The sequence below is a fragment of the Schistocerca cancellata genome, chromosome 3 (genome assembly GCF_023864275.1).
Source record: "Schistocerca cancellata isolate TAMUIC-IGC-003103 chromosome 3, iqSchCanc2.1, whole genome shotgun sequence".
Classification (NCBI taxonomy): Eukaryota; Metazoa; Arthropoda; class Insecta; order Orthoptera; family Acrididae; genus Schistocerca; species Schistocerca cancellata.
The window spans coordinates 792,724,995-792,750,672 of record NC_064628.1 but is presented as its reverse complement, the minus strand read 5'-3'; the positions used below and the strand labels follow the sequence as shown (position 1 = coordinate 792,750,672).

Genomic DNA, 25,678 nt, shown 5'->3' with positions numbered 1-25,678 from the left:
ACTGCTGGATCCCCATACCTCTATCCCATAGCTTAGATGGGATTCAAATAGTGCAAAATATATTTGCCTCAGAGTGGTGATGTTACAAAAAGGTGTCAGTTTTCTTAGGACATATATAGTAGTACATAGATTTTTGCGAATATCATTCACATGATCAGACCAGTTTAACTCTGCATCAAGTGTCAGGCCAAGAAATGATTTGAAGCTCAGTGCCCAGACATCAATTTCCTGATGCCCTACAATGCAATTTAAGAAGAAAAAAGTGCAAAAATTGCTTTTGAAAATTACAAGATTTTCAAGTGTTGCTAAGTACAAAATATTTGTAATTTATTAACATAGTCATTGGTAGCTAACCATTTAGCATAAAAGTCTATTAATCTAATGTTGCGGTATGTATTTTGCTAGTAGCAACATTTTTAAAAAAATTCATATTTATTAACAAAAATATTGAATCATAACTTTTTAATAAAAATAACATCTTTTTATTTTTAATTACCACTTTTGTGAAAATGCCAGTATTCACAATAAAATACAATTTGGTGCAAAAATGCAAACCATCAAATAGATAATAAAATACTTTTTTTATTTCTAGAGGTGGAATATATATAAAGATATTTTGCACATCTGTACTAATTTTTAATTTATTTTTATATGATCAGTAAATAAAAATAAAGAGATGTTATTTAAAAAAATATGGTTCAGTATTTGTTAACTGACATTTCTGTTTGTCAACGAACATGGAATTGGTATGAAAGAAAATAAACTGTATAGCTACTAATGAGATTTTAACCAGCAACTTTATAGTTACCAGTCTTCTACATTTCACACTCGGCCTACCAATGACTGAATTAATAATTATGAGTATTTTGCACTTAATAGCACTTGGATATCTTCAAAGGTGGATTGTTTGAGTTTTTCAGTAATTAATGATCTGGCAATGGCCTTCAATTAAGTATGAATAAAGTCAAAGAGGGCCAGTCCGTAAGGCTTACTTGTAAGTAACAAAACAGATAGAGCTTATTCTAACTAATCACCTCCCTCTGCAGATATACAAAGAATTTGGTTTATACTTACCCATCAGTACCGATCTTAATTTTTTAAATAAATTAGCAACAGGAGATTCACTTTCCAACACTGATATGTAGTTTTCACTTGAACTGTTATATCCATTCAGAGCAAGCAGTGTTTCACGCATGATGGTCCACATCCAGAGGCAAATACTGGTTGCTATACAGTGCATCAACGCAAATCTTCCTAAAATCTGTAGCTTATTTATTATTACCTGTTGAATATTAATGCAACAAAATTATCACAATGTATAACCTGTATAATGAAGGAATAAATTACTGTTCTTGTTATGGAACAATATCTGAAACATCTTTTTTCAGCAAAGTTGATATTAATTACAAAAAATCTTATTAGAGTGAAGGGTTCAGAGCTATTTAACTCACAGACACACACTGTTAATAGTGACAACTGCTATCTACTTCAATGTCTAATCTATGAATTCTCAGCCTAGAGTAAATAAGGAAAATAATAATTTCACTGCACTATAGACTAATCTTTCACAAAAAACATCAGCTTCATGCATGTGCTATGATGTTGATGGTAGTGAGTACATTAATTGTAATTTTTATGAGTCATGAATAAAATAGAATTTGATCGGAAATTCATCAAAATTATCAATACATGTCGAACAATAGAAAATCCAGGATGGAATGTAACAATACCAGAGAAGGAAAGTTGCTATTCACCATATAGCGGAGATGCTGAGTCGTGATAGGCACAATAAAAAGATTCATACAATTACAGCTTTTGGCCATTAAGGCCTTTGTCAGCAGTAGACACACACACACACACACACACACACGAGCGCGCAAACGCAACTTGCACACACGTCTGCAGTCTCAGAAAGCTGAAACTACACTGCGAGCAGCAGCACCAGTGTATGGTGGGTGTGGCGACTGGGTGGGGGTAAGGAGGAGGCTGGGACAGGGAGGGGAAGGGATAGTATGGTGGGAGTGGCGGACAGTGAAGTGTTGCAGTTAAGACAGAGGGCAGGAGAGAAGGTGCAGAAGGGGGAGGGGGTAAGTAGCGGAAAGGAGAGAAACAAAAAGAAATTGGAAGACTGGCTGTGGCGGTGAAATGGCAGCTGTGTAGTGCTGGAATGGAAACAGGGAGGGGGCTGGATGGGTGAGGACAGTGACTAACGAAGGTTGAGCCAGGAGGGTAATGGGAATGTAGGATGTATTGCAGGGAAAGTTCCCACCTGCGCAAATTCAGAAAAGCTGGTGTTGGTGGGAAGGATCCATATGGCACAGGCTGTGAAGCAGTCATTGAAATGAGAGATATCATGGTTGGCAGCATGTTCACCAACAGGATGGTCCATTTCTTTTTGGCCACAGTTTGTCGGTGGCCATTCATGCAGACAGATAGCTTGTTGGTTATCATGCCTACATGCAATGCAGCCCAGTGGTTGCAGTTTAGCTTGTAAATCATGTGACTGGTTTCACAGGTAGTCCTGCCTTTGATGGGATAGGTGATGTTAGTGACCGGACTGGAGTAGTTGGTGGCAGGAGGATGTATGGGACAGGTCTTGAATCTACGTCTATTACAGGGGTATGAGCCATGAGGTAAGGGATTGGGAGTAGGGGTTGTGTAAGGATGGACGAGTGTATTGTGTAGGTTTCGTGGACGGCGGAATACCACGGTAGGAGAGATGGGAAGGATAGTGGGTAGGACATTTCTCATTTCAGGGCACGACAAGAGGTAATGGAAACCCTGGTGGAGAATGTAATTCAGTTATTCCAGTCCTGGATGGTAGTGAATGACAAGGGTAATGCTCTTTTATGGCCGGACTGTGGGACTTTGGGAGGTGGTGGGAGACTGGAAAGATAAGGCACAGGAGATTTGTTTTTGTACAAGGATGGGAGGATAATAGTGATCTGTGAAGGCTTCACTGAGACCGTCAGTGTTTTTTGAGAGGGACTGATCGTCACTGCAGATGTGACGACCATGGGTGGCTAGGATGTACAGAAGGGACTTCTTGGTATGGAATGGGTGGCAGCTGTCGAGGTGGAGGTATTTCTGGTGGTTAGCAGGTTTGATATGGATGGAGGTACTAATGTAGCCATCTCTGAGGTGAAGGTTAACATCAAGGAAGGTGGCTTGTTGGGTTTAGTAGGGCCAGGTGAAGCAAATGGGGTGGGGTGGGGGGGGGGGGGGAGGGGGGAAGTTGTTGAGGTTCTGGAGGAACGTGAATAAGGTGTCCTCACCTTCAATCCAGATAGCAAAGATGTCATCAATTAATATGAACCAGGTGAAGGGTTTAGGATTCTGGGTTTTTAAGAAGGACTCCTCTAGAAGGCCCATGAATAGGTTAGCATAGGATGGTGCCATGCGGGTGCCCATAGCCGTAATGTGGATTTGTTTCTAGGTAATGTCTTCAAAGGAGAAGTAATTGTGAGTGAGGATATAGTTGGTCATGAATGTGTATGTAGTGTGCACAGTAGACTCAAGGTTAATGACAACCTTTTGAAACAGACACAATTGCAGAGGATGCTCCATCAGTGTTTTCCTTTGTGAGTTTCTCTCTATGCAATAACAATGGAACCTCTTCTCTAGAGGTTACAGACCACATTGACTGGATGCTGTATGTATGAGGTGAAGATTGTAGTAAATACGTATGCAGATGACCTCAGTCTAATTTTAAATGATGAGCTAGTTTAATTTTAAGTGATGAGAAAGATGAGATCAGAGCAGCTGACACACTCAATGAATATCAAAATCCAGCAGAGCCAGAATCAACATGGACAAATTTATTTACTCGGAGCCCAGTTCCCTATATCGGCAGCACCCATGGCTGCTTGCAGTTGACAAAAAACACCATTTGGACATGGTCATCATGATGAATCCCTTGCCCATGTTAGTGCTCAGCTGGAAGAAGAAGGTGCAATCAATGAAAATGAAACTAACGAGCCAAAACCTGTGAAGTCTACACAGAATACAAATGGCTTCTTGCATCAATGCTTCTATATTATCCAAGTGCAATTGTGTAGTTCCAGTCTTACAAACTTCTGAAAAATATCCAAGATGCAGTGTGGCATATCTGGAGATATAGTTTGTTCAACTTGTCTTTTCTCAATACAGCAATACTGTATATCAACAAAGGTTTGGGGTTGAGAAATCTGTACCAACATTGCATGATATTTTCCTAAAACATACAAGTAATAATACTCAGGGTAGGTGCATGAAGCATTGTGGAAAAGATCTTCCAAGTGTTCTGAAATTCAAATTTAAGGTCATCAATTTATATTGATCCAGAATGCAAAGTTAACATTTATGTCTACATCTACTGCAGGAGCTACACTGAAGCAGTCCTCAGCAAGAGCCTACTAACAATTAATCCAGTGCATTCCAAAGCACCCCATGGCAACCAAATATCATTACTCACATTGGTCGTAAGTTTGGGGAAATGTCCAGGCAAAGATTTTAACCACAAATATTAGATGCCATCACTGAAACTTACCCAACTCTTGCTAAGAAATATAACATCAAATTGACTCTCCCAGGCTTATGCATGTGCATAGGGCTGAAGTGAACATGGAGCACATATATGTATGGTAGAAAACAATTAGTATTTGGAACTGGGTGAGGAAATATCTCTCCACTATCCCTAGAACTGCCACAAATTATACAGACACTGACCAAGTTTTGCAACAAGTTGGGAATTTTTCCAAACTGGCCTGTTAGACACTGACATTTTTTTTTTTCACCGAACTGAAGGACACTGATATGCTGGAATTTACCAATTATTTGTCTTTGAGAAACTGAAGACTTAAATCTCATCTAGGAACCAGATATGGACTGTCAGTGCATGGTTATCTGTTTGTGACTCTCAAGATAGGTTAAGAAAGAAAAATGACAGTAAAGAGTGTACACTAGCCAATAACATAGTCACCATAATGAATAAGGCCATTGAGAAATCATTTTAAATTACAAAGAAAAAGACTAAAAAATGCAAAAGAAACAAATCACTGTCTGGAACTTTATGTTTTTTCCCTTCCCTTTAAATTTTGTTATTATTGATGAGTACAAGAGAAAAAGTAACATGTTTTGCATATGCCTAAACGTTTGTAATACCTTGTAATTCTTACTTCAGTTCAATAGAAGGTAGTAGGTTTAATAGAAGGTTTAATATTGAATAAAAAAATAGTAGCACAGATAAGCTACTACCAACAGCATAATGAATGCATTATTGTAGCGAAGATAGGCACAAAGCCCACACCTACCATAGTAGTACAAGTTTACATACCAATTAATTCCACAGATGATGAAGAGATTGAAGAAATGTATGATGTGATGAAAGAAAGTATTCAGATAGTTAAGGGAGATGAAAATTTAATAGTCGTGAGGGACAAATTCGATAGGAGGAAAAGGAAGAGAAGGAAAAGTAGTAGGTGAATATGGACTTGGGGGTAAGGAATGAAAGAGGAAGCCACCTGGTAGAATTTTGTGCAGAGCATAACTTAATCATAGCTAACGCTTGGTTAAGAACTACAAAAGAAGGTTGTATACATGGAAGAGGCCCAGAGACACTGGAAGATTTAAGGTAGATTATATAGTGGTAAAACATAGATTTAGGAACCAATGTTTAAATTGTAAGACATTTCCAGGGGCAGATGTGGACTCTGACCACAATCTACTGGTTATGAACTGTAGATTAAAACTGAAGAAACTGCAAAAAAGTAGGAATTTAAGGAGATGGGACCTGGATAAACTGAACGAACTAGAGGTAAGGTAGGAATTTAAGGAGATGGGACCTGGATAAACTGAAAGAACTAGAAGTTATATAGAGTTTCAGAGAGAGCATTAGGAACAATTGACAAATACAGGGGAAAGAAATATGGTAGAAGAAGAATGGGAAGCTTTGAGAGATGAAATAGTAGAGGTGGCAGAGGATCAAGTAGGTAAAAAGACAAGGGCTAGTAGAAATCTTTGGGTAACACAAAGAGATATTGAATTTAATTGATGAAAGGAGAAAATATAAAAATCCTCTAAATGAAGTAGGTAAAAAGGAAAACAAATGTCTCAAAAATGAGATTGACAAGAAGGGCAAAATGGCTAAGCAAGGACGGCTAGAGGACAAATGCAAGGATGTAGAGGGCTATATCACTAGGGGTGAGATAGATACTGCCTATAGAAAAATTAAGGAGACCTTTGGCGAAAAGAGAACCACCTGTATGAATAACAAGAGTGATCATGGAAAACAAGTACTAAGCAAAGAAGGGAAAGCAGAAAGAGAGGGTTTGTATAAGGCCGATCTATTTGAAGATAATATTATGGAAATGGAAGAGGATGTAGATGAAGATGAAATAGGGGAGATGATACTGCGTGACAAATTTGACAGAGCACTGAAAGACCTGAGTCAAAACAAGGTTCTGGGAGAAGATAACATTCTTTAGAACTACTGATAGCCTTGGGAGAGCCAGCCCAGACAAAACTCTGCCATCTGGTGAGCAAGATGTATGAGACAGGCGAAATACCCTCAGACTGCAAGAAGAATATAATAATTCCAATTCCAGAGAAATCAGGTGTTGACAGGTGTGAAAAATACTGAACTATCCATTTAATAAGTCATAGCTGCAAAATACTAACACAAATTCTTTACAGACAAATAGAAAAACTGGTAGAAGCCGACCTTGGGGAAGAGCAGTTTGGATTCCGTAAGAATGTTAGAACACGTGAGGCAATACTGACCCTACGACTTATCTTAGAAGATAGATTAAGGAAAGGCAAACCTACATTTATAGCATTTGTAGACTTAGAGAAAGCTTTTGACAATGCTGACTGGAATACTCTCTTTCAAATTCTGAAGGTGGCAGGTGTAAAATACAGGGAGTGAAAGGCTATTTACAGTTTGTACAGAAAACAGATGGCAGTTATAAGAATAGAGAGACAAAAAAGGGAAGCAGTGGTTGAAAAGCAAGTGAGCAAGTGAGCCTATCCCCGATGTTATTTAATCTGCATATTGAGCAAGCACTAAAGGAAACAAAAGAAAAATTTGGAGTAGGAATTAAAATTCATGGGGAAGAAAGAAAAACTTTGAGGTTTGCTGATGACATTGTAATTCTATCAGAGGCAGCAAAGGATTTAGAAGAGCAGTTGAATGGAATGGACAGTATCTTGAAAGGAGGATATGAGATGCACGTCAACAAAAGCAAAATGAGGGTAATGGAATGTAGTCAAATTAAATCAGGTGATGCTGAGTGAATTAGATTAGGAAATGAGACACTTAAAGTAGTAGATGAATTTTGCTATCTGGGGAGCAAAATAACTGATGATGGTCAAAGTAGAGAGAATACAACATGTAGATTGGCTCTGGCATGGAAAGCTTTTCTGAAGAAGAGAAATTTTTTAACATCAAGTATAGACTTAAGTGTCAGGACGACTTATCTGAAAGTATTTGTATGGAGTGTAGCCATTTATGGAAGTGAAACATGGATGATAAATAGTTTAGACAAGAAGAGAATATAAGCTTTTGAAATGTGGTGCTACAGAAGAATGCTGAAGATTAGATGGGTAGATCACGTAACTAATGAGGAGGTACTGAATAGAATTGGGGAGAAGAGGAATTTTTGGCACAACCTGACTAAAAGAAAGGATTGGTTGGTAGGACACATTCTGAGGCATCAAGGGATCACCAATTTAGTACTGGAGGGAAGTGTGGAGTGCAAACATTGTAGAGGGAGACCAAGAGATGAATACACTAAGCAGATTCAGAAGGATGTACATTTCAATAGTTACTTGGAGATGAAGAAGCTTACACATGATAGTGTAGCATGGAGAGCTGCATCAAACCAATCTCTGTACTGAAGACCACAACAACAACAATAACAGAAGATTTAGCAACAAAAAACTGATATTTTTCCATAACAGCAGAAGGAATATTGTACTGGAAAAAACATGTTACATGAACCAAAAGATCTTGATAAGATTTCAAAGTGGTGGAAAGATTGGCAACTTGATTTAAATGTTCAGTAATGTAAAAGTTGGACTTTGCAAAAATAAGTCCAACCATACAAATATCTAGGTGCAACAGTTTGTGGGTATATGAAATGGAATGATCTATAGACCTAATAGTAGGTAAAGCAAGTGGCAGGCTTCAGTTCATTGGTAAGACACTGGGAAAAAAGTCAATCCACAAAGGAGATTGCTTACAAATCTCTCATGCAACCTGTCGTAGACCATTGATCCTATACATGTATGGAACCCACACTAAATAGGACTGACAGGTGATACTGAAGATCCACAAAAAGAAGGACAGTACATAAATGGTCACAAGTTTGATTAATGCATGGGAGAGCATCATAGAAATTCTGAAAAACTTAACATTGTTGCTAACTGAAGATAGGTGTCAACCATCCTACTGAAGCCTGCTCACAAAGTTCCAATAGATCAGACTAACAGTTCACACAGAGGCATTTAAGCAGTCATTATTCTAAGATTTTGCACATCAATGGGTTTGGAAAAAACCTTAACATGTTGTACAGTGGTAACAAGCCTCTGATGTACATTGAACAGTCATTTGTAGATTATAGATGTAGGTGTATGGAATTTCCTATAGATACATTAGTATCTGATTCTATGCTGAAAAACTCAAGATGTGTTGTAAATAGCTGATGTCTCAAGAGTAATTTAATTGCAGTGTGCATGAACAAAAGGTAAAAAGCTATTGGGAACATATAGGTAAAAGCTGTTATTGTACAAGCACTTAACACATACACTCACAATGGAAATAATGCAGTGAAGGAGGAGGACCATAGAACTATGGAGAAAACATTTTGGTGATTTGATTTGTGGAATTCAGAGAGAGCAGTGAAGGAAGATATTATGTGGATAGAAGTGAAAGAGGCACTAAAGAACATGAAATGGAGAAAGTCATCAGGATTGGGAAAAATAAGTGTGAAAATAATTAAGAGCAACACAAGACAGGGATGCATGTGGTTGTATAGAGTTATAAGATGAGTATGGAAGGAAATGAGAACTACAGAAGACTGGAAGATTTCAGAATTGTGCTTGTCTTTGAGAAGGGAAGTGAAAGGGATATAAAAAGTATAGGGTTTTATTCCATGCACAAGATTCTTTGAGAAGATTCTGGAGAGGTGAAGAAGAAAAACAGTGAAAATGCAGGTGACAGAAGAACAGTGTGGCTTCATGCCTGGAGTTCCACAGCAGCCTAAATCTTATATTTGCAGTCAGACAGATCCAGGTAAACCATTTGGGAGATCTACATAAAGAGATTTACATAAAGCATACAACACTGTATTCAGAAATAGTTTGGAAGGCACTGAGAAAGAAAGGAATAGAGAAGAAAACTGTACTGAGGCTAAAAGAATTGTACAGGGAGATGCAAGTTTTACATGAAAGTGAGAAGAGTGAGAACAAGACATCTGACACAGAGAAATTGTCTGAAACAAAGAAGAGCATTATCTCCATTACTTTTCATACACAAGTGAGACAAATTGGGGAAATGATGGCAGCAATGTTATTTGCCAATAATTTGATGGTATGGGGGAACAATGAGGAAGTACAGAAGCAGTTACTTGTTTTGGAAGAAGTTATGCAAGAATATGGCCTAAAATTAAATGGAAAGAGATGTGAGCTGGCGATCATTACAAGAAGAAATGCTAGACCTATAATAAAATGATACTGGCAAGGGAGCATTTGAAAACAGCAGAAAGTTTAAATACCTGGGAGTATGCCACAGGAAAATGGAAGGAATGATCAAGAAATAGGTGAACTGGCAAGGCAATCTGATAATCTCACAGGGATTGAGGGGAGCATGATACAGAACAAAGAAGTCCCTCAGAACAGTAAGAAGATGATTTATTAAACATTCAATAATAATTCCTTTTTAAGTGATAAAATATGGATTATAAAGAGAAGAGAAAGAAGTAATGTGCAAGTATATGGAAATGAAGGTTTTGAGAAGTAAGCAATAACGGAAAAGATGAGAAATGAAAGAGCAAGGAGATAATACACAAACAACCCCTATGAGATAACATGAAGGAAAGAAGATTAAAGTGGTGCGGATGAAAATGCTGGAGATTAGGATGGCTGGCAGGAAACTAAGGGGAGGCTAAGGACAATTAGATAAAAGGGATGTAAGGTAACATCCGGAAGAGATGAAAAGACTAGTCCAAAGTAGTGACAGAGAGGCGGTGGAAGACTGCAGGGAATAGAGAGGCTTGTGTTCCAAGCATACTCTGCCAGTGAAAGGAAACTGTACAAGGTAATGATGATGATGATGATGATGATGATGATGATGACAAATCACATATATGAGGTCATAATGTGACTGATTCTAGCTGTGTCACATTAGTAAATGTGTGTGCCTGTTTCTAATAACCATTTGCTCTGAAGAGGGCAGAAGAGTTTACAGCTCTACAATTTTTGAAGTATAATGCTCCAAACAACTTCCTAGCTAAAAAGTTAATTATGATATGTTGTTGCATCATTACATAAAAGTATGCAGTATTGTTTTAAGAATGGAGGAAAAACAGTGAAGAATATTACAGAGGTGGACTAGCTCTAGATCTGAGGAGTATGTGTTTCATGCGTACTCAGACAACTCCAACATTGCTGTGAAGTAGTCTTCTTGGAGGATGTGAAACTAATATGAACCAGTAACAGGGAAAATTTAGGAAAGAAGGAGGAAGGAAATATTGATATTAAGTCTTCAATAAATGTAGTACTGTACATACTTACATTTGAATATTTGAATATGAAAAACAGTTGGAAAAATGAGTACACAGGATAAATAATATCCAGGACAAGCATAGGAACATTCGTACAAGAATGAATTTCATCTGTTGCTGATGTCAACGAAATAAATTCTGATCCTATTAGAAGTCCATAGTGTGTTAGATGTCCAAAGCAGAACACTGTAAAGAAAAATTTCCATTAGTTTTGAAAAGCAGTATGATCCTTCAAAATAAAAATTGTGGTTAGTATACCTTACCTGCAGCCCCCAATTTGAGATAAAAACTCCCAGAATGTCGTCCTTGACTGAAACAGTATTGATGCACTGTTGTTTCTTCTGGCATATCTTCAACATTTTTTGCTAATTTGGCACTCGGCAGAGTCACTGAGACATTTAGGTCACCCTCTGGTGACTCCACATATTCAACATACTCCACTGACTCAGATTCTGTAAATTTAATTTGGAGATTATTTCACACTACATTTCTGGTGGTCTGAGAGCAAATGGATCTACATGAATCAGTTATGTGTATGAAATGTGAAGTGCTGGTAATGATTCAGCTATTAAAATTAATAGCTGATGTTCGCACTTTGAAGTGTTGTCACTTGAATTTGAAATCTCTGTGTAATAATGAAAGATATTTCCATTTAAAATTTGTCAATCCAAGTATAAATTTCAAAAACTAATAAAACATTTTATTTGATGCAGAGAGTTCTGTATCATTTTGTGATGGTGAAATGGTTGCGCTTGTGTTAGAAACATGTGGAAAATGTACAATATTTTAAGAACAGATGGCTTTTGAATGACTGAATTTCTTTCCTGAAAGGCGGCATGCAACATTCTGCAGAATACCTCACTGTCATCTCATATTCTCTTATTTGCTCACAATCTTTGTGAGTTCCCTCTGCTGAATAATCCAGTTAACTCTAATGAAATAGCTTTGAACTGCAGAATTAACTGGTTTCTGTGAAGGACATAGCCTACTAGGTACAAGAAAGCTTATTTGATATCTGTGTAAACTAGGTAATGAATTCCCTGTGTTAATATGTTCCTGCTCTCTCAAAATATTTTGAATTCTTCAACCACGGGAACTTATTGGGGCATCTGAAGTAGAATGGTAGAGATAGCATAGGAAACTATCACATTCAAAGCAAACATATGAAGAGTACCCCATGCAAAGAGTCAAAAATCCTGTACTAGAACATTTTTCATGGCAAAAATACAGCAACAACATTTATCAAAGTATTACTACAATACATTTCATACTGGTACAAAATTAATCTGAGGGGCATTATAAATGACTCTGTTATGTATAAATGACTAAATTAAAAATTAGGAAATGAAAACATGTTCGATATGTAAATGGACAACTAATAGTCTTAACAAATATAAACAATCAAAAAGCAGCTCTGAAGCCTGTGTCAAAAGTGATGTTAGTTACTGGACTGGAGTAGATGGTGGCAGGAGGATGTATGGGACAGGTCTTGAATCTACATCTATTACAGGGGTATGAGCCATGAGGTAAGGGACTGGGAGCAGGGGTTGTGTAAGGATGGACGAGTGTATTGTGTAGGTTTCGTGGATGGCAGAATACCACGGTAGGAGGGGTGGGAAGGATAGTGGGCAGGACATCTCACATTTCAGGGCATGACAAGAGGTAATCAAAACCCTGGTGGAGAATTTAATTTAGTTATTCCAGTCCCGGATGGTACTGAGTGACAAGGGGAATGCTCTTTTATGGCCGGACTGTGGGACTTTGGGAGGTGGTGGGAGACTGAAAGATAAGGCACAGGAGATTTGTTTTTGTACAATAATGGGAGGATAATAGTGATCTGTGAAGGCTTCAGTGAGACCGTCGGTAGTTTTTGAGAGGGACTGATCGTCACTGCAGATGTGATGACCACAGGTGGCTAGGCTGTACAGAAGGGACTTCTTGGTATGGAATGGGTGGCAGCTGTCGAAGTGGAGGTATAGCTGGTGGTTAGTAGGTTTGATATGGATGGAGGTACTAATATAGCCATCTGTGAGGTGGAGGTTAACATCAAGGAAGGTGGCTTGTTGGGTTTAGTAGGGCCAGGCGAAGCAAATGGGGGGGGGGGGGGGGGGGTAATTGTTGAGTTTCTGGAGGAACGTGAATAAGGTGTCCTCACCTTCAATCCAGATAGCAAAGATGTCATCAATGAATCTGAACCAGGTGAGGGGTTTAGGATTCTGGGTTTTTAAGAAGGATTCTTCTACGTGGCACCATGAATAGGTTAGCATAGGATGGTGCCATGCGGGTGCCCATAGCTGTACCGTGGATTTGTTTGTAGGTAATGCCTTCAAAGGAGAAGTAATGGTGAAAGGTAGTGTTCGATAGCAGTAAAGCCATGGGCATTAGGAATGTTAGTGTACAGGGAGGTGGCATCAATAGTGACAAGCAGGGCACCATGTGGTAAAGGGAAAGGAACTGTAGAGAGTCGGTCGAGGAAATGGTTGGTATCTTTTATATAGAAGGATAGGTTCTGGGTAATAGGTTGAAGGTGTTGGTCTACGAGAGCAGAGATTCTCTCAGTGGGGGCACAATAACTGGCCACAATGGGGCATCCTGGGTGTTTGGGTTCATGGACTTTAGCAAGCATGTAGAAGGTGGGAGTGTGAGGAGTTTTAGGGGTAAGTAGGAAGATGGACTCTGTGGAGAGGTTCTGGGATGGGCCTAAGGATTTGAGTAGTCACTGGAGATCCTGCTGGTTGTCGCATCTACAGCGACGGGCAGTCTTTCTCTAAATATACCAAGGGTCTCACTGCAGCCTTCACTAACCGTAATTATCCTCCCATCCTATTACAAAAACAAATCTCCTGTGCCTTATCTTTCCAGTCTCCTAAATGAAAGACCTGTCCTATACATCCCCCTACCGCCACCTACTCCAGTCCGGTCACTAAACATCACCTATCCCATCAAAGGCTGGGCTACCTGTGAAACCAGTCATGTGATTTACAAGCTAAGCTGCAACCACTGTGCTGCATTCTATGTAGCCATGACAATCAACAAGCTGTCTGTCCACATGAACAGCCACCGACAAACTGTGGCCAAACAACAAGTGGACCACCCTGTTGCTGAACATGCTGCCAAACATGATACCCCTCATCTCAATGACTGCTTCACAGCCTGTGCCATATGGTTCCTTCCCACCAACACCAGCTTTTCTGAATTGTGCAGATGGGAACTTTCTCTGCAATACATCCTACATTCCCGTAACCACTGGCTGGGATGGCTGAGTGGTTCTAGGCGCTACAGTCTGGAACTGCACAACTGCTACGGTCGCAGGTTAAAATCCTGCCTCGGACATGGATGTGTGTGATGTCCTTAGGTGAGTTAGGTTTCAGTAGTTCTAAGTTCTAGGGGACTGATGACCTCAGAGGTTAAGTCCCATAGTGCTCACCCAATTGAACCATTTTTTTCCCATAACTCTCCTGGCCTCAACCTCCATTAGCACTGTCCTCACCCATAAACAGCCCCTTCCCTGTTCCCATTCCAGCACTGCACAGCCGTCATTTCACCGCCACACCCATTCTTTTAATTTATTATTATTTGTCTCCTTTCTGCTGTTTCCCCCCTTCCCCCACCTCACCTTCTCTCCTGCCCTCCGTCTAAACTGCATCACTGCACTGTCTGCCTCTCCCACCATACTATCCGTCCCCCTCCCTGCCCCAGCCTCCTCCTTACCCCCACCCAGTCGCCACCATTGTTTGATTTTTGCCTGATGCCATTTCTTCAGTCCTAACCCTGTGCTGTTTTCCTTTGTAACTACTTTCTTTTGCATCGCTATACTCAATGTGCATCCTTCTTTCTTTTTTCCCTGTGTTTCTCTTGTTGCCTTACAAGCCGCACTGCATGCTCTACTTATGAGCCACACTGTATCAACCTACTTGGCTGCGCACAACCTTTGGCCTCAAGACGATGCTGATTGTTGGTGCAGCATCTTATGTCCCACATTACTCCCACTGATATAATTAAGCCTATACCTTCAAACTGATCACGTTCCCTGTGTCAGTTCTCGTATTTTTGCGTGTTATCTCCCACACTTTCTCGGTGCCACACAATCTTACATCTCTAACTACAAACCCCTCCGCACCCCCCACACTTTCTCCGTTCTATTCCTGCTCACACCCACTAAATCCACCTCATACAGTCACATCTGCCATTCCCCTTTCTTTACGCTTATCTGCCCTAAAACCTGCTACCCACAGTAATATTACTGATTAGTTATCCTCTACTGTGACCTTTGTGACTTCTCGACACCAATTTTAGTGAGTTTTCGCCTTCCTCTATCGTTGTCTTCCTCTGATTGCACCTCTTTTCCTCCCCCTGTGCATCCATTTCGCCCTTTTCATACTTTTCACACGTATTTGGGTGTATTTTTGCGTAATTTTTCGGACGTAATACTACTTTCTTACGTAATTTTTTGCAGTTCTGCACCACCATGGATCTTTGCTCCTTCCATCTGCGTTAATACACTAAAGTTTCCTTATCCCTTGCCAGATCCCAGTCCCACATACTGTTCCTGCGTTGTTGCTTGGCTCATGAAATCCCAGTTAATGGCCTTACCATCAAATTACCCATCTCTGGTTGCCACTCCTCCTTCCTCAATGACCTCCACCTGTTCAGATTCTGCCAATCCTTAGCCCTCACCAACATAGTCCTGCATAACCATATCAACCAAGCCCAATCCTCCGTGCAGTACCTTCTCTCCATCCGCAAAATTCTCCTGCTATGTAGTCCCAAATTCCTGGAACCCATAACACACACTGAAACTCTTGCCCTGCAGGAACTTGAGCAACATGCACAATGCCACCTCAAAAAGCTCTCCATCCAGCTCACTTTCTACTATTGCCTCGGCGTGCCACTGTCCACCGTTTCTACAACAACCTCCACGACCCCTCATAGCTGACAAACCCTGTCTCACAGACCTACTACACTTACCCCACCCTCCAAAACTCCCTCCCGCCACCACACACAACCCAAAACCTTATCAGACCCACAACACTGTCATGAACCTATCCTCCAGAAGCCTTAGTCCCACAGAAATATCAGCCCGTTCCAAAGGCCTCACCTTTTGCCCCACTCCCAAATTCAACCATGCAGGACTAGTTAAAGACCTTCTCTCCTTCTCCCAGTCCCTACAGTGGAAACATTTTTTCACCACCAATCAGACTCAACGAAAGACCAATATTGAACCTTGCCTAACTCAGTTCACTCCTGCATCCAACCATGATTCAGCCCCACTGCCTCCAAACCACCACCTGTTAACTTTCCAGAATTTCTTATCCTCGAACCTTGCCTCACTGTCATTCCCCAAATCATATGCATACTAACCTTACATGCATACTAACCTCACATGCGCAGAAAGAACTACAGTCTACCATCTAAAAACTAATCCCGATCTTATAATCCTACCTGCAGACAAAGGCTCCACCACCGTTGTTTTGAACCGCAAGGATTACACGGCAGAAGTACTCTGTCAGCTGTCAGATACATCCACCTACAAACCATGCCACAGTGATCCCATTCCAGCAATCCAGCATGATCTCCAGTCACTATTCAAATCCTTAGGCCTATCCCAGAACCTCTCCCCAGAGTCCATCTCTCTACTTACCCCTACAACTCTCTGCACTCCCACCTTCTACAAGCTTGCTAAAGTCCATAAACCCAAACACCCAGGATGCCCCATTGTAGCCGGTTACTGTGCCCCCACTGAGAGAATTTCTGCTCTTGTAGACCAACACCTTCAACCTATTACCTGGAACCAGTCCACCTATATAAAAGATACCAACCATTTCCTCGACTGACTCTCCACAGTTCCTTTCCCATTACCACACGGTGCCCTGCTTGTCACTATTGATGCCATATCCCTGTACACTATCATTCCTAATGCCCATGGCCTTACTGCTATTAACACTACCTTTCCAGATGCCCTATGGATTCCAAACCAACAACCTCCTTCCTAGTCTCCATGACCAACTATATCCTCAGCCACAATTACTTCTCCTTTGAAGTCATTACCTACAAACAAATCCGCAGTACGGCTATGGGCACCCACATGGCACCATCATATGCTAACCTATTTGTGGGCCATCTAGAGGAATCCTTTTTAAAAACCCAGAATCCTAAAACCCCCACCTGGTTCAGGTTCATTGTGACAGCTTTGCTATCTGGATTGAAGGGGAGGACACCTTATTCACGTTTCTCCAGAACCTCAACAACTTATCCCCCATTTGCTTTACCTGGTCATACTCAACGCAACAAGCCACCTTCCTAGATGCTGACCTCCACCTCACAGATGGCTACATCAGTACCTCTCTCCATATCAAACAAACTAACCACTAGCAATACCTCCATTTCGACAGCTGCCACCTATTCCATACCAAGAAGTCCCTTCCATACAGCCTACCCACTCATGGTTGTCACATCTGCAGTGATGAACAGTCCTTCTCTAAATATATTGAGGGTTTCACTGAAGCCTTCACTGATCATAATTATCCTCCCATCCTTGTACAAAAACAAATCTCCTGTGCCTTATCTTTCCAGTCTCCTACCACCTCCCAAAATCCTACAGTCCGGCCACAGAGGAGCATTCCCCTCATAACTCAGTACCATCTGGGACAGGAGCAACTGCATTACATTCTCTACCAGGGTTTCAGTTACCTCTTGTTGTGCCCTGAAATGAGAAATGTCCTACCCACTATCCATCCACCCCTCCTACCGTGGTATTCCACCATCCACCAAACCTACACAATATACTGGTCCATCCTTACACAACCCCTGCTCCCATTGCCTTACCTCATGGCTCATACCCCTGTAATAGACCTATACTGTATTTACTCGAATCTAAGCCACACTTTTTTCCGGTTTTCATAATCCAAAAAACCGCCTGCGGCTTAGAATCGAGTGCAATGTAAGCGGAAGTTCTGAAAAATGTTGGTAGCTGCCGCCACAACTAACTTCTGGCGTTGAATATATGTAGCGCTATACAGGCTTGCTTTGCAGGCACAAAGATAAATACTGGCGTCAGAACCTCTGCATCAGTAAATAAATTTTTAAAAAAAGGTGGAAGACAAGCTTTTTTCTCCACCCCGAGTTTCGACCACTGCATTTTCATACATTATCCAACGAAGTAAATACAAAGTCCATATTGTTCATCTTCGAATGTAGCAGCATTTCAGTGTACTATGAAAATCCGACTGGCAAGACTGTTTGGGGTTTTTGTCAATATGGCCAACTCTACATTCTGAATTTTTTCCTACCTGTGAGAAGAGATGGTTGACAATAGGAACTTTTATGAATTGTGAATCACATGCAGTATTCTCTTCTCCATAAGAATAATACGAATATAAACATTTTGCCATGTATTTCTACGTGTTTACTGCGATCTCATTTAAATCCTGTTTGCCTAATAAACTACAAAACTAGAGTGAGACAACAGCAAACGCGGAAGAATATACATATCATGTCATGTTTATATTCATATTATTCTTATGCCTAATAGTGATACAGTCAGAAATGAAGCACGGCAATTGACTAGATTTTAAATCTAAGATGACTCTAATTTCTGTGCAGAATGTAATGTACCAAAGAGGCGTCTGCAAAGATTTTCAAACGAAGAAAAATTTTCGCTAAACTCTCGTTCAGAACATCATCTATCATACACAGTCTATTATTTGGTTCTTGTTGATCATTATCAAAGAAAGCAGCAGTGTAAGTAACAACAAATAGCAGTCTCTTGCCATTGTTTCGCTAATGAGACAATTCCTCTCTTTTTTCTTTCATTGTAAGCGGCGGTAGCGGGCACAAAAGCAAGCCATGCCACGAGCGGCGACAGGCCGTAAACACTCATTATCAGAATGTGACAAACAATGCATGACAGTACAGTAATCCATTTTCAGCTTAGAGTGAGGTAAACACCTATAACACAGAGAATGGCAGTTATGAGATCAAAGAAAAATAAGCGATCAATTCGGACCAGACGAAGCACGTGAAAAAGGAAGGGTACCCGTATAAATACGGACGGAGCGCCTGACCCATACCAATGGCTACCTGGTAAAGCTTAACTGCTAAGCTTACATCTGGAACCAAACTACTCTATCTGTATCGTCATTCATTCGACCTAAATTGAGTCTCATATTAAAATGGACCAACTTTGTTTCGATTTGGAGGTGCGGCCTAAAACTTTTCTCTCCCCTCGAATTTCGAGTCTCAAATTTCAGGTGCAGCTTAGATTCAGGAAAATTTTTTTCCTTGATTTCGAGTCTCATTTTTCAGGTGCGGCTTAGATTCAAGTAAATATGGTATGCAAGATCTGTCCCATACATCCTCCTACCGCCACGTACTCCAGTCCGGTCACTAACATCACCTATCCCATCAAAGGCAGGGCTACCTGTGAATCTAGTCATGTGATTTACAAGCTAAGCTGCAACCACTGTGCTGCATTCTATATAGGCCTGACAACCAACAAGCTGTCTGTCCGCATGAACGGCCACCGACAAACTGTGGCCAAAAAACAAGTGGACCACCCTGTTGCTGAACACACTGCCAAACATGATACCCCTCATCTCAATGACTGCCTCACAGTCTATGCCATATGGATCCTTCCAACACCAGCTTTTCTGAATTGCGCAGGTGGGAACTTTACCTGCAATACATCCTACTTTCCCGTAACCCTCCTGGCCTCAACCTTCATTAGTCACTGTCCTCACCCATCCAGCCCCCTCCCTGTTCCCAATGCAGCACTACACAGCCGTCATTTCACTGCCAAACACTGTCTTTTAATTTATTTTTATTTTTATTTCTCCCCTTTCCACTACTTACCACCTCCCCCCTCCGTACCTTCTCTCCTGCCCTCCATCTAAACTGCAACATTTCACTGTCCACCACTCCCACTGTACTATCCCTCCCCCTCCCTGCCCCAGCCTCCTCCTTACCCCCACCCAGTCGCCACTCCCATGATGCACTGGTGCTGCTGTTCGCAGTGTAGTTTCAGCTCTCTGAGACTGCAGATGTGTGTGCAAGTTGTGTTTGCATGACTGTGTGTGTGAGTGTGTGTGTGTGTGTGTGTGTGTGTGTGTGTGTGTGTGTGTGTGTGTGTGTACTGCTGACAAAGGCCTTAATGGCCAAAAGCTATGAGTATGTGAATCTTTTTATTGTGCCTATCGCTACTCAGCATCTCCACTTCCGCCACTCCCACTGTACTATCCCTCCCCCTCCCTGCCCCAGCCTCCTCCTTACCCCCACCCAGTTGCCACTCCCATGATGCACTGGTGCTGCTGTTCACAGTGTAGTTTCAGCTCTCTGAGACTGCAGATGTGTGTGCAAGTTGTGTTTGCATGAGTGTGTGTGTGTGTGTGTGTGTGTGTGTGTGTGTGTGTGTGTGTGTGTGTGTGTGTGTACTGCTGACAAAGGCCAAAAGCTATGAGTATGTGAATCTTTTTATTGTGCCTATCGCCACTCAGCATCTCCGCTATATGGTGAATAGCAACTCTCCTTCTCTGGTATTATCCAGCAGTGCTATAGACTTGGTCACTCCATGGATACTATTTGGGGAGGCTTTCTGTGTGTTTACAACAGATCTACATCTATACATACATCTACACTTTGCAAACAATTGTGAAGTGCATGGCAGAGGGTATGTCCAATTATACCATGTTATTAGGATTTCTTCCTGTTTCATTCACTTATGGAGCCACGAAGAATGATTGTTTGAATGCCTCTATGCATGCAGTAATCATTCTAATATTATCCTCATGATCCCTATGCCAACAATACATAGAGTAATCATTTTAAGCCAGTTCTTGAAACTTTGTTAATAGACTTTCATGGGATAGTTTATGTCTGTCTTCAAGAGTCTGTCAGTTCAGTTCCTTCAATATCTCTGTGACACTTTCCCATTGATTAAACAAACCTGTGACCATTTGTGCTGCCCTTCTCTGTATACATTCAATATGGCCTGTTAGACCTATCTTGTTTGGGTCCTGCACACTTGAGCAATATTCTGGAACTAAGCACATGAGTGATTTGTAAGCAAGTTACTGCACTTCCCTAATATTCTACAAATAAACCAGAGTCTAGCATCTGCTTTTCCACCATTGAGCCTACATGATCATTCCATTTCATATCCCTGCAAAGTGTTACACCCAGGTTTTTGTATGAGTTGGCCGATTCCAGCAATGACTCATTAATATTATAGTCAAAGATATAACAGTATTTCATTTTGTGAAGTGCTAATTTTACATTTCTGAACATGTGGAGCAAGCTGCCTATCTCTGTACCACGTTGGAATTGTATCAAGATCTGGCTGAATATTTATGCAGCTTGTTTCAGATAGTACTTCATCAGAGATAACTGAATTTCAGCTGTTTCTCAACAACACTGACACTAATACTTAATTCATTCATGTTTTCAGAGGTACGAGGGTTAAATTGGGGCAGTTCTCCCGGGTTTTCCTTTGTAAAAGAATGTATGAAAATGGAGTTAAGCATTTCACCTTTTGTTTTGCTACCCTCAGTTTCAGTTCCTGTCTCATTTGCTAAGGACTGAACATTAACTTTGGTGCCACTAACAACCTTTACATATGTCCAGAATTTCTTTGGCTTTTGTGAAATGTCATTTGACAATATTCTGCTATGGTATTCATTGAAGGCATCACGCACTGCTCTCTTGACAGACAAACACATTTCATTCAGCATCTCTCTATCTATACTCCTATGCTTTGTTTTACACCTATTATGCAGTAATCTCTGATCCTTTAGAAGTTTCTTTACAGTGACTGTATACCATGGAGGTCCCCTCTGATTATGAACTGTTCTACTGGGTACATACATATCCAGTGTGTGGTCAATTATTCCTTTAAACTTCAGCCAGAGTTCTTCTACATGCTCCTCACCTGTGCTGAAAGTTTCAAGTTTCTCTTTGAGATATGGCACTATTGTTTTTTTATCTAGTTTACTGAACATAAATATCTTTCTGTCTGTTTTAGTTGTCATTTTTACTTTGGTATACATTGTTGCCACAACAATACCAGTTTCAATGCAGACATCATCAAAGAGATCAGGTCTATTTGTTGCCATTAGATCCAATATATTTCCATTATGAGTGGTGTTCCTAACTATCTTTTGTACAGAGTATTCAGAGAAGATATTTAATAAAGCTTCACAGGATGTCTTATCATGCAAACCACTAACAAAACTGTAATAGTCCCAATTAATTGTGGGATAATTAAAGTCTCCACTGATAATTACAGTATGATCAGGAAGTGAGTCTGGTGGGTGACAGAAGAAGCTAATTATCATTTTATGCCCACCCCCAAGACTGCATCTTGCCCAAACAATCTCACATGTATCTTCAGTTTCTATCTTGGTTGATTGGAGTTTCTTGTCTGCTGTGGCAAATGCACCACCTCAATTTCCCATTTGCCTATCCTTTTGATATACACTTATATTTTCCCCAAAAATCTGACTGCTCTCAATTTCAGTTTTCATCCAGCTTGATATGGCCTCTCATTCCGGTTTCAATTTGGCTCATGATTTTAAAACATCTTTCTTCCATCCATGACTACTCAGCAGTTACTGGATGCATTTTTTACTGTTTAGCTGCATCAGCCATGTACATTCCTATTGAGCAAATAAAGTGGGTGTTGACCCCCTCACTGAAGTGATGATGAGAACTCTTCAGAAATAATTTGAAAATATCACCATCACAGTGGGTCTCAAAATCTCCTAAAACTTTGTTGGCAACAATTGGCAATACAATCCCAGAATTTGTAGGATCAGCAACAGCAGCATAAAAATGATGCAACAAAATCAATAACTTCATCAACAAATCAACATAGTGCAACAACAATTCAAAGTATTATAACAATGACACAACAACAAGTGTAATGGTTAATTCAGAAAGACAGCATAGCAAACATTTCCACCTTCATTTCCTGCATTTCATGGAACAAACAAAGATTGAGAAACTTCATAAGTTTCAATTAATTCTACATTTCCAGGCATGAAACATTTGTGATTTTTATGGTGAAATAAATCTTGTTGATATTCTCTAGTTAACATATGTACAAACTGATTCATGCTCTAGTATCAACATCATTGCATGAGGAAGAATCAAATATAGTTATAGGACAACTGATATAAAATGCCTTAGCTGATGATGTACTCTCCATGAACAGTGTAAAAGATGGTATATCAGTTTCTTCAAAAGAAATGTAGTAATTCACTTACTTTCAGACTGATATTACATGATGCTTTAGGATCTAGCATATGCGAAAATAAATTCAGTTCATGTAATGCTAAAAATATCAACCTTTATTTATGCAGAGCTCACCATATTTGTTTCCTGCTGAGACAAGATTCAAAAGCAAAGACAGGGCAACTGCAGAAGCAAAACAAGGCAAGCATAAAGAAACCTGACAGTACATTGTGCCTATGAGGTGATCACATTGTGCCTGTCATGTGATCTCAAGATGACAAATTATCCTAATCTGAATTAGATACATGCCCATTCCCAGGACCAGAATAACTAATGGAAAATCTCTCTAGCAGTCAGTACATTACCAAAATAGATCTTGTGGAGTCATGTCTACAGATAGCATTAACATGCTGACTACCAATTTTTTCAGAATGAAATACATTAACGTATGGATATTTTAATTAATGTCACAGCCAGAAGTAACAATATGAAAAAAGATATTTTGTGCTGTTTCATTTTCCAATCCTAGGAGAGAGGACAGGGGGGATGGGACAAACAGGGTTATTCATAGATACCTTCAGGATTTCAGAAGACGACTGCACAAAAATTACAAGAGATACACTAAATGGACAATCAGTGGATACACCATCCCTCCACATTTCTAATTCACTTTACAGGCGCTCATTATGGGGAGCATTTGTGATGCAACAAGTATCAATAAATGTGTGCAATTCATTGACATGAATTGGCTGGGAATGTGCAACTGCAACAGAAACTGCAAATATGTTAACTGAGTTGCCAGCAACAGGTGCAAATTAATTCATGAGCAGAGGTTATCAGGCTTCCTTCTACTGGTGGGACATTAATGCCCAACAATAAGCTGGATCAAATTCTTACTGGATCTCTGATAACCTATTGTGAGACCCAATGGTAGTCATCATCATCACCATTATTTTCCAACTCTAGTTCCCCAGGTGTGGTGTACAAGTGCATCTCCTTCTATCTTCATACATATTCTGTTCCTGGATAACTTCCTATTTGTGTCCTTTCTCCCCACATCTGATCTTACAGTCTCTATCCAGCATTTTCTTGGTCTTCCCCATGGTCTTCTTGCTACAGGGTTCTGATTGAAACACTTTTTGGCTGGTCTTTCACTGTTCATTCTCATTATGTGGACATACCACTGAAGCCTGCATTTCTTTATGACACTGGTAACAGGAATCTCAATACCAGCTACTTTTCTATTCACCTTATTTCTGATTTTGTCCTTTCTAGTTGTTTGATTCATAGTCCTAATGAATCTCATTTCTGTTGCCTGAATTCTGTTCAGCTCTTTGTTTAGTAGGGTGCATGTTTCTAACTATACGCAAGAACAGGTATGAAACAGTCATGGTAGTCATAGGGTTAAATGAGGAATCACGTCCACCAAGAAAAATTTTCAGTTTTGGGTAGAGATGTAACTCTGACAGAGCCATATCAGGTGTATAAGGTGGATGTGGCAACAATTAATACCTTAGTCCGTGTAATTTTGTCATGGCGACAGCACTGAGTGCGGGCACTTGTCAAGAGTTGTGGCACCCATCTTGCAGATAATTTTTTCATTTATAATTCTTCATTTAAAACGTGATACAACCCTTCCCACGCAAAGAAGTGGGATACGGAAGTACTAAGGTATGACGAGATACGTTTGAAGTTCTCTAACGCTATAGATACAGCAATAAGGAATAGCGCAGTAGGCAGTACAGTTGAAGAGGAATGGACATCTCTAAAAAGGGCCATCGCAGAAGTTGGGAAGGAAAACATAGGTACAAAGAAGGTAGCTGCGAAGAAACCATGGGTAACAGAAGAAATACTTCAGTTGATCGACGAAAGGAGGAAGTACAAACATGTTCCGGGAAAATCAGGAATACAGAAATACAAGTTGCTGAGGAATGAAATAAATAGGAAGTGCAGGGAAGCTAAGACGAAATGGCTGCAGGAAAAATGTGAAGACATCGAAAAAGATATGATTGTCAGAAGGACAGACTCAGCATACAGGAAAGTCAAAACAACCTTTGATGACATTAAAAGCAACGGTGGTAACATTAAGAGTGCAACGGGAATTCCACTGTTAAATGCAGAGGAGAGAGCAGATAGGTGGAAAGAACACATTGAAAGCCTCTATGATGGTGAAGATTTGTCTGATGTGATAGAAGAAGAAACAGGAGTCGATTTAGAAGAGATAGGGGATCCAGTATTAGAATTGGAATTTAAAAGAGCTTTGGAGGACTTATGGTCAAATAAGGCAGAAGGGATAGATAACATTCCATCAGAATTTCTAAAATCATTGGGGGAAGTGGCAACAAAATGACTATTCACGTTGTTGTGTAGAATATATGAGTCTGGCAATATACCATCTGACTTTCAGAAAAGCATCATCCACACAATTCCGAAGACGGCAAGAGCTGACAAGTGCAAGAATTATCGCACAATCAGCTTAACAGCTCATGCATCGAAGCTGCTTACAAGAATAATACAGAAGAATGGAAAAGAAAATTGACAATGCGCTAGGTGACGATCAGTTTGGCTTTAGGAAAAGTAAAGGGACAAGAGAGGCAATTCTGACGTTACGGCTAATAATGCAAGTAAGGCTAAAGAAAAATCAAGACACTTTCATAGGATTTGTCGACCTGGAAAAAGCGTTCGACAATATA

At 40.2% G+C, this 25,678-nt stretch overlaps 1 protein-coding gene across 1 annotated transcript in view; it reads right to left on the bottom strand.

Moving 5' to 3' along the window:
* LOC126176569 (proton channel OtopLc-like) overlaps positions 1-25,678 on the bottom strand; it is a 180,132-nt gene that overhangs the window by 31,150 nt on the left and 123,304 nt on the right. Inside the window, exons 10-12 of the mRNA XM_049923730.1 lie at positions 11,024-11,212; positions 10,771-10,946; positions 1,075-1,282 (exon numbers count right to left, since the gene is read on the bottom strand). Of these exons, the coding sequence (XP_049779687.1) occupies positions 1,075-1,282; positions 10,771-10,946; positions 11,024-11,212 (573 nt within the window). The remainder of the gene's footprint in view (positions 1-1,074; positions 1,283-10,770; positions 10,947-11,023; positions 11,213-25,678) is intronic.